Source organism: Myotis brandtii, unplaced genomic scaffold (genome assembly GCF_000412655.1).
Source record: "Myotis brandtii unplaced genomic scaffold, ASM41265v1 scaffold627, whole genome shotgun sequence".
NCBI classification, from domain to species: Eukaryota; Metazoa; Chordata; class Mammalia; order Chiroptera; family Vespertilionidae; genus Myotis; species Myotis brandtii.
The window spans coordinates 888,170-898,103 of NW_005370397.1; the positions used below are offsets into that span (position 1 = coordinate 888,170).

A 9,934-nucleotide genomic window follows, 5' to 3' on the forward strand; every position below is an offset into this window, starting at 1 on the left:
AGCTGTGGGCCAGGGCGGGGCGGGCCGGGCGGCGGCTTTCCCTGTCTCTCAGCGTCCACCTCTGTAGGGCTTTCACCCCACGGCAGCTGGGCCCAGTGCTCCCGGAAGGATTGACTCAGGGTGCTTAATGCCAGTGGCCCTGCCTGAGGAGACACCCTGGGGCTGGAAACTGTGAACTCAGTGACTAACACGGAGGCAGTCAACTCACCTGGTTGGAGTGGAGCCTGGAATTCAGACAGCCCCCTGGGATCTGGGGATGGGCTCCCCAACTCCTCCCAAGTCTCCTTGTTGCCCTGGGGGTAGCGCTAAGGGGTGCCTGTTGCCCCCACGTGGGAGCTCTTCCCTTCCCCCATCTCAGCGCCTCCGTGACCCCGTCGTTCCTCCTTTGTTCCTGCTCCTCAGTTGCTGTTTTAATTCCGCTTTAATGAGGACAGTTCACACTCAGTAACACCCTTGCTGTGTGTCCGTGGGTGATTTGGGAAATCTGTGCGGTGGTGTGACCAGCACCGCTATTGAGATCTAGAGCAAAGCCCCCCACATCCAGTCCCCTGGGGTCCCTGTCGTCCGCCCCCTGCTCGGCCCCGGGCAACGCGGATCTGATAGTTCTGCCTCCATCCAGAATATCAGACAAGTGGGATCGCGTGGCCCATGGGTGGCCTGGGGTCTGGCTCTTTCATGGGGCTTCTGCGATCCATCCATGTTGTTGCCTGTACAGATCGTCCGCTTGTTCTTGCTGCCACTCACTCAGCTTTGACTGGGCCTGAGGTCGCGTCCCGTACCCCTGTCCCCGGGACTGAAGTCTCAGCGAGCCGTGGGCCTGACCTGGGCTGGAGTCCCGTTCCCTGAGGCTGGCTTCGTGGGTCCCACCGACCATCAGCCTCGGCCCCCGGCGCTGGCCCTCCCTTTCATTCATGCCCTGGGCGCCGGTGGGGGGTGGGGAGTGGGCCACTGGGGTCTCTCTTGGCAACCAGCAGGGGTTAGGGGTTGGGGATGGGGGAGAAAGGTCAGATGGTGTGAGCAGGAATCTTTCAGGGAAATGCGTTCTCAAGGAGCTTGCACCACGTACACCAGGGGTGGGGACCCTTTCCTGCCCAGGGCCATGTGGGTGTTTATAACGTCATTCTCGGGCCAAACACAGTTATCAGCTGAAACATTAGCCTGCTGTATTGGTCAAACATTGCATTCACTCACCCAATGAGTTTGCAGCCTTATATGGCCCACAGGCCGGATGTTCCCCACTCCTATGTACAGCAACTTTCTTTTTTAATATATATTTTTATTGATTTCAGAGAGGAAGAGAGAGGGAGAGAGGGATAGAAACATCAATAAGGAGAGAGAATCATTGATTGGCTGCCTCCTGCATGCCCCCCACTGGGGATCGAGCCCACAACCCGGGCATTGAACCAGGGACCCTTCAGTCCACAGGCCAACCCTCTATCCATTGAGCCAACCCGGCTCGGCTAGAATAACTTTCTTAAAGAAGGAACCGACGAGGGATTAGGAGGGAGGTGAGAGGATCCAGATTTATTCTTTTAGGCTGTTAGTAAGAATAATAATAATAATAATGGTCAGAGCCTGCAGTGAATCGGGGTCCTCTCAGCAAAGGGTGACTCGCCAGAGGCCTGAATCTCGGGCCAATGGCTGCCACACGCCCAAGGGGAGCGCTCGGGGCGGGTCCCCTCCCGGGGGCTGCAGACCTCGCTGCGGCAGCTCCGATTCTGGCTTCTCAGCCTGTGCTTCCTGGTTCTGCTCTCAGTTCGGAATCAGAACGTAGGGAGGACTCTTGAAAGCAAAGAAGCCGTTAATGAAATTATTTCAACTGTCAGAACTTAAAACTCGGCCTCCACAGAAGTGCCGGCTAGGACCTTCCCTAACCCGACAGTCCACCCTGTCAGCACTTACCCAACCCTGGGTGCTCGCTAAATACTTAACCTCTACCTCCTCTTCTTCCTATTGATAAGCTGTGGGCGCGAATTGCTCTTAAATAATAAATTCAGGGTAGAGAGAAAGGCACGGGCCGTTAATGGCTTCCCACACTTCTTCGGTGTTTCTAACCATCTGCAGATGAGAACAAGGAAGAGGGGAGGCCAGGCACCCGTGGGGTGAGCCCAGGAGGCCCTGGAGGTGGCCCTGCCAGCCATGCACCTGGCTGTGGGAAGGGGTCAGGCCAGAATGCACGCCCCCAGCCCAGGGCTCGCGTGACCTCTGTGCGTTAAATCTGTTTAACATGTAAGGAGGAGGTTTGGAGTGTTGTTCAAAATGGAAATGTCGTTTGCTTATATGTAGGGAATAACCCCGGTGGGCCTGGCATTCAGACTCCGTGACGGGGACAGTTATTAATTCGCCACCTGCCCGGAGGCAGAGAGCAGCGGGTCGCTGTCCACTGGCCATGGGAAGCGGAGATGGCGGGTTCAACGAGGTCTCCGGGGCAAGGGCTAAGCACCCATGAGCACGCGCCTGCATCTTACACACACGCGTGCGTACTATACACACACAGATCCACACAGATCGACATGTGTTAGACGTGTCCAGTCAGGATGGGAAGGAACGTTCCGTGTGGGCGTGCACTGCTCTGCAGATGCACTAGGTTACGCTTAGAATGTTTCCTGGTTTAGAGTCTGTGGAGCATTAGTGGGACCTACTCTTCACCCAACACGGACCCTCCCCCAACCCCCGCTTTGCTAATCCGTCCAGGCTGCGGGCCCCCTGGGAAGTCCAGCTCTGTCCTCGGAGTCTAAAGCAAGACAGTGCTAGTCACGCCTCCTGGGAGTATGTCCCTGGTCCAGAAACTTAGAGTCCAGATGACAAAGGTGCTGTTTGAAAGCCTCGCTTGGATGAGCGACCGCAGCTTGCAAGCGACGTGGTCCAGGGCCAAGGGTGACACCGTGTCTCCGATCCGTTCATTCCCCTCATTGCCCCCGGGAGCCTCCAGGCGGTGTGGGCTGGGCCGGCTGGGCCTTGGACGGGGGTGTGCGCACGTGGGCACCCAGCTGTTGACAAGTCTGATCACACGGTGTCCCAGATCTCAGCTTTCTTTTCACGCAGCCACTCCTTCCTCACGTGGCGGGAATGGCTGAGTCACTTGTGCCCTGTCCGGCTGTGTGTCGCTTGGGTGGTGGATGTGGATGTGGATGTGGGGCGAGATCTAGGAAAGAATGTGGCTTCCAAGGGAGGCACGGCCGAACCTGCTGTCGGCCCAGCAGAGCCGTGCAGGAGCGACACCACACGCGCAGGTTCGCGACCAGCTCTCACGGCCCCTTGGTCAGGAATGAAATGTCAGTTTTAAAAATATATATATTTTTTTATTGATCACAGAGAGGAAGGGGGGGGAGAGAGAGAGAGAGAGAGAGAAACATCAATGATGAGAGAATTACCGATTAGCTGCCTCCTGCAGGCCCCACTGGGGATGGAGCCCACAACCCGGGCATGTGCCCTGACAGGGAATCGAACCGTGACCTCCTGGTTCATAGGCCGACGCTCAACCACTGAGCCTCGCCGGCCGGGTGAAATGTCAGTTTTATATTTCTAGGTTTCTGTGTGTGATTGTCCTATTCCTCGGCCAGGAGACAGCGTTGCAGACACTGCAGCCTGGTGTCCCCATGCTCGTCCGCATGGTCTCCCTTCACCCTCACGAGAGCGGCAAACCCTCTAGAACCTCGCACCCGGCACCCAGCACAGAGCCGGCTTCCGCGCAAGGGACGAGCGCTGAGCTGGTGTCGCCTCGGCTCTCCTCTCGGACTCAGAATCCCTCCTCCTGTGCCCGGGCCCGGCTCCTTTCCTGTGGGCCAGCCTGCCCCGTCCCCTGGACCCCGATCCTGCCCCTTGGCCTCTCTGGGACCCGCCAATGGGGACCCCATCAACGTCTTTTCAGGCTTTCATCTTCCATCTCCCCTCCTAGCAAGGTCAGGGCTGCCTCCTTTTGGAAAGAAGGGAAGGGACATGACATCAACAATGAAAACAAGCACCTTGTCTGTGTCTCACTCCCCCCTGAGCTGCCGCTCCATGAAGCCCTGCAGACTCCTGGGCCGTGCGCCATGGTTCTCCTCTGGCCCCGGGCCAGGCTGGGTGGAGCTGGAGCCTTTGTCCACCTTGCAATTCAGTCATTTGTGGGCGCGTCTAAGTCCCGGAGACTCCCCGGCCCCTGAGGACAGGGCCTTTGTCCGCCTGCCCGTCCTCCACGGTCCTACTGTGTGCCTGCTCGTCAGCGCTCGGTCCTTACAGTAAATCACAGGAGCATGTGCTGTGTTGTGAACAATGAGTGACTTTCTCTATCGTCTAGTTCAGCTGCGTTTCCGAGAGAGAAAGGCCAAGCTGTCACCCTGTGATTCAGAGACACGCCCGTCTGCAGCACAGTCAGGAGCCGGGCAGTAATTGAGGGAATTAGTGTAAAAAGGGAAATCATATAAAGTGGTCCGTGCATGTCACCAACATGTGATTTCCACTTACGACACGCGCGCCTCAGTCATCGGTCTCAGGTCCAGGGCGGGGCCTCCTCTCTGAGGTGCTTGTTCAGGTTGAGGTTCTGCCCCTCGTAAACCACGTTTATGGTCATCGTCTGGCCTGTTCTTTACATTCATTCTACGTGACTCAGGGACTTCAAATGCCCTGTGCAGCCAACGGGAGAGACTTGCTCTAGATTCCTACCCTGTTTTCCACTCTGTAATTTTCCATTCACACCTATTTAGCATCTTTTTAAAAAACAACAACTCATTTTTATCACATCTTTCCAAAGCACTGGATTTAGTTTAGAAACATTAGTCTTCACATAATCTTGTTACTGCTTTTCATAATAGATGGAGGCCTGGTGCATGACATTTGTGCACTGGGGGGTGGGGGGGTCCCTCAACCCAGCCTGCACCCCCTTCTCGCAGTCCGGCAAGTCGGACATCCCCCAGGGTCCTTAGCGCTGCCGCAGAGGCAAGAGAGGCTCCCACCACCGCCGCTGTGCTCACCAGCCGTGAGGGAGCGCACTGACCACCAGGGGGCAGCTCCTGCGTTGAGTGTCTGCCCCCGGTGGTCAGTGCGCGTCATAGCTACCGGTCGTTCGGCCGTTTGTTCCATGTGCGTATTAGCCTTTTGTTATACAGGATGATTGATTATATTCTATCTCTAATGCCAGTGAAAGAGGCATGATTAGACCTAGGGAGAAGCCCCGCTGACCTAGAGCTCACTTGTGGGGAGAAGAAGTGCGCATGCTCAGTGGGGGACCCGGCCTCGGCGAGTGTGGTCGCTGTGGAGAGCGCTGGTGCACCTGGCCAGGTGACAAGGTGGTGGTTCCCACGCTTTGCCGCCATGAGAATCGCGTGGAGAGCTGTTCAGTGACTCCCAGTGCCCGGGTCACACTCGGTCAGTCACATTGGAAGGCGTGGGATGGGGGCCAGGCGTCCAGGTTTTTTTTTTTTAAATATAAAGAGGCTAAGAGTCCATGTCTAATTATAACAGCACTTCTTTTAAAAATATATTTTTTTTATTGATTTCAGAGAGAAAGGGAGAGGGGGAGAGGAAAGGAGAGGCAGAAAGAGATAGAAACATCAATGATGAGAGAATCATGGATGGGCTGCCTCCTGCATGTCCCACACTGGGGATGGAGCCCACAGCCCAGGCATGGTGCCCTGACTGGAATCGAACCATAACCTCCTGGTTCATAGGTCGAAGCCCAACCACTGAGCCATGCCAGCCGTGCCATACGTGTTATTCTTAAAGGTTCCAAGGTGATGCCAATGGGGGGCAAAGGTTGAGAACCACTGGGTTAGGGGGAGGGAGGTAAAGGCCCCATGCTGTGTAGACAGCTCTGGGCGTTCGTCTTACGCTCAGCATTCATCTTCTGTGCGACTCAGGCCATTTACGTAGCATCTGTGCGCCTTGCCTTCCTCATCAGTACGCTGGAGCCGGTTCTGGCATGACCGGTCGTTGTAGGAATTGAGTGACAGCAGGAGAATTTCGCGTTTCCTGGCACCTGCAGGTGGTCAGGAGCACCCGGGACAGTGGTGGGGGGTGGGCAGGGTTGTATGTTGCTCTGTGGGGCGAGTACACCTGTGAGGAATTTGGTTCGGCCAAAATACCCACATTGGACGATAGACAAAGGATTCCTCAGGGCCCACTGAGCTATGTTCCTGTAACCCTGCACTGTGACCCCCAAATCGCAAAAGTCTCTGAGGAACCTGCTGTTAGGCGTCACCTATTTCGTTCACGGCTCCCAGAGCTGCCCTCTCGGCCACCCATAGTGATGCGATTCTTGCTCGCAGCGATGGCCTTGCTTGCTCACCTCGTGCCTCCCAGCTGAGGTTCAGAATCCTGCGACACGACCCTGCGGTGGGTGGAGCCGCGCCGCTTTCCCGTGTCTGCCTGGCCTGTCCGTCCGAGTCATGCAGGTGTAATTACCGGCGTTTCGTAATGTTCCCCAGCACAGTCCACACTGCGCCTTTGTTCTCTGTTTTATTGCCTGTACGTCACGCACTTGGTTCCATTACCTCAGATGGCCCGTCTTTGCCCTTTAATCTGCGGTGCACGTGGGCTATCCGAGCTTCTCCTGTCTATATAATTACGTTGCAAAACAGATGATATTTTGCTTTAAAAATAACTATTTTCCTTGCACGGTGCAGTGACCTGACCTTGCAGGATAGGAAATGGGTGAAAGAGAAGGAACATAGGACATCTTCCCTTTTAAGGATGTGTTGCTGGACACACTGGGAGGTAAACAGCATCACATGCGGAGTGTGAAGCGTTCTCTGCCGTAGATGCCGGGTAACGAGGGCCGGAAAGGAATGCCTGCGCCCAGCATTCACCTCCTTCGCCTTCTCAGCGCGAGAGGTGGGAACTGGGGGTGGTGGTGAGGGGAGAGCCGAGGTCAGGGCTATAGGACCCAGGTCCCGGATGTCTTGCCCTGCAGCATGAACCCTCCCAACCCTCCCTCTCCAAGTCAGCTCTGTCATGTGGCTCCACCTGCAGATCTGAGGATGCCCAGACACTGCACCCCCCCCCCATCCACCAGGACCCAGACGGCCACACCCACCCTGCATCCGCTTTCTCTACCAACCCCGGTTCCCCCTGCCCCCACCAGCTGGTGCCCGCAGGAAGCTTCCGTGCCACCTCTACCATGTCCCTTCCACACAGAGGAGGGGAAGGCGGTGGAAACAGGAAGCTACGGGGGTGGGCAGGTGGGAGGTGTGAGCTGGGCACCTGGACGGGTGGGGATGCAGAGGCCGGGGGAGCGAGAGGGGGCAGGGCGGGTGTATAATCTGGTAAGATTTGTTAGATGTGTGCACCCACAAACCAGCACACAGCCCGGAGTGCACATACCCATCACCCAATAGTCCCTGGGGCCTTTGCGATCACTCCCTCCAGCTCCCCTCCCTTCTCCCTTCCCACCCGCAGGCACCCACTGACCAGCTTTAGCTCCTCTACATTCCTTTGCATTTCCCAGGATCTTACACGAATGGAATCTAATCTTCAAGTCTGTCCTCTGTGTGTCCATCACTTCGCACACTTACTTGGAGATGCGGTCATTCTGTGGCACTTGTCCATAGTTCATTTATGTATATCTCTGAGGGACAGCCCATCGTCTAGGCCAGTGGTCGGCAAACTGCGGCTCGCGAGCCACATGCGGCTCTTTGGCCCCTTGAGTGTGGCTCTTCCACAAAATACCGACTTCTGCGCATGGGCCACGAAGTTTCAATCGCACTGTACGTGCGCGCCTTTTGTGGTATTTTGTGGAAGAGCCACACTCAAGGGGCCAAAGAGCCGCATGTGGCTCTCGAGCCGCAGTTTGCCGACCACAGGTCTAGGCGGATGGGCCACCGTTTGCCTGTCCACCTGCTGATGGACACTTGGGCTGTTTCACTAGTTGGTTCAGAGAGGATGTATCCGGTCCCTGTCACTTCCTCTGGGCCTGAAGCAGAAGTGCCTGTGGGCAAGTTTCTGAACTTTCCTGAACGTCTGTGTTCTCATCTATGAAGACAAGGGTGTCTGGCTTACGGTTTTACCGCGGGAATCGCATGCGGCTGTCTGTGCGGTGCCCGGCGCGTGGCAGACACTCGCTCACACGTGGGCTCTTCCTTCTCGGCACCGGCTTGGCCTCTGCCTGCTGTGACCCTGAGTTCGACCCCGATGACCCGAGCTCCGGTCGGGGTCTCTGTGATGAGCAACCAACGCAGACGGTCACACCTGGGCCATTCAGGTCCCAACTCGATCAGTTCCAGGATCCTGCGGCCCAAGGACACACCTGTCCTCCTTTCACTGGGAATGTCCTTCCCTGCAGTCCCCTCCGGTCCCACCCACAGGCATTCCTCGTTCGCTCATAGGACGAATCGGTACATGTTAGAGATCGGTGACGTGTGCTGGACGGAATGTCAGGGAACCATGGCGTTTGTCACCCGGCGTGATTTTGTTGGGTTTTCTACTAGACCAGTGGTCGGCAAACCGCGGCTCTTTGGCCCCTTGAGTGTGGCTCTTCCACAAAATACCACGTGCGGGTGCGCACGTACAGTGCGATTGAAACTTTGTGGCTCATGCGCAGAAGTCGGTTTTCAGCCTGGGCGAGTCTATTTTGAAGAAGTGGCGTTAGAAGAAGTGGGGGGTGCACATATAGAGAGGATGAACGAAAGGAGATAGACGAAACAAGTATACAAGACGAGTGTGGATGGGAGAGTTGGAAGGGGCCGACCTCAGCGAATGTACCTCCATCAGATTGAGGACGTTTTTAGCAAAGGCCAGCTTAGGAGTCCCCTAATTAAGTTAATAACAATGTACCTACCTGTATAGTTTAAGTTTAAAAAATTTGGCTCTCAAAAGAAATTTCAGTCGTTGTACTGTTGATATTTGGCTCTTTGACTAATGAGTTTGCCGACCACTGTACTAGACCATGAACGTCAACTTTTTGTTTTCTCTTCTCTTTTTCCAAAACCTCAGATTCCCCGAGGAGCTACTGAAGGACAGGTGAGTGTCTGCCAGGCCCTAACCCTTCTCTGGTCCTCTCTCCCCGACAGTGTCCGGGGGCCGCAGCCGCCTGCACCTCATCGACCTGGGCAGCTGTGTGAAAGCGCTCAGCAAGAACCGTGACGGCGGCGCGGGGCTGTGCCTGTCCCTGTCCGCGCTGGGCAACGTCATCCTGGCCCTCGTCAACGGCAGCAAGCACATCCCCTACAAGTAAGCGATGCTCCCGCGGAGGGGGGGCGGGCCGGTGTGGTGCCGGGCGGGGGTGGACGGTCGGGACCGCGTGTTAGTTCAGTGCCAGAAACCAGCCTTTGCTGACAGCCGTGTGATGCGTGATCCTCCAAGTTCAACAACGATGGGAATGCTGACGTCCACCCCGTCCTGGCTTTAGGCTGCCCAAGTCAGAGGGAACAGGAAGGCGCCTGAGTTGAGGTCTCCAGTCGCAATGGCCCTTGGTGGGTTTGTACCCATTGCACCGATGTCCCTGTCTCATGGTGATGAGAGCAAGGGGCAGACGACGGGCTGGCCCACCCCTTAGGACGAGGGCAGCCGGATTTAACCAGTGACACTACTGGCTGCCAAGTTAAGTTTCAGATAAACAGCAAATCACCTTTAGTGTCATTGTGCCGCCCAGAATCGCAGGAGGTGTGTGGGAATCCTGTATTTTATCTAAGAACCCTACGGAGCAGAGCTTAGAAAGCTGGGGGACTACCACCCATCTGTGCAAATGCGTTTCCCACTGTGGGGGTTCCTTCCCTCTTTCTGAACCTCCACTCGGCGTGAACTGGGGTTGTAGCTGTACATCCGAGGACGTGTCTCGGGATGATACAATGCGTGGGAAAGGTTTTGTTAAATTCAGAACGCCGTGACCAGTAACCAACGAGACTAATCGGGAGCCGTCCTCGTCTGTTTAAACGGAAATGACACCTGCCTGACGTCGTTGCCATGAGGGTTAAGCAGTATACCTGGGGTCATGGTTTCCATCTGTAACAGCCTCCAACTG

The 9,934-nt window shown here is 56.0% G+C and overlaps 1 protein-coding gene across 1 annotated transcript in view; it reads left to right on the forward strand.

Moving 5' to 3' along the window:
• The window catches only part of KIF26B (kinesin family member 26B), a 236,260-nt gene that overhangs the window by 188,684 nt on the left and 37,642 nt on the right, over positions 1-9,934 (forward strand). The window contains exons 8-9 of the mRNA XM_014528243.1: positions 6,738-6,810; positions 8,985-9,144. Of these exons, the coding sequence (XP_014383729.1) occupies positions 6,738-6,810; positions 8,985-9,144 (233 nt within the window). The remainder of the gene's footprint in view (positions 1-6,737; positions 6,811-8,984; positions 9,145-9,934) is intronic.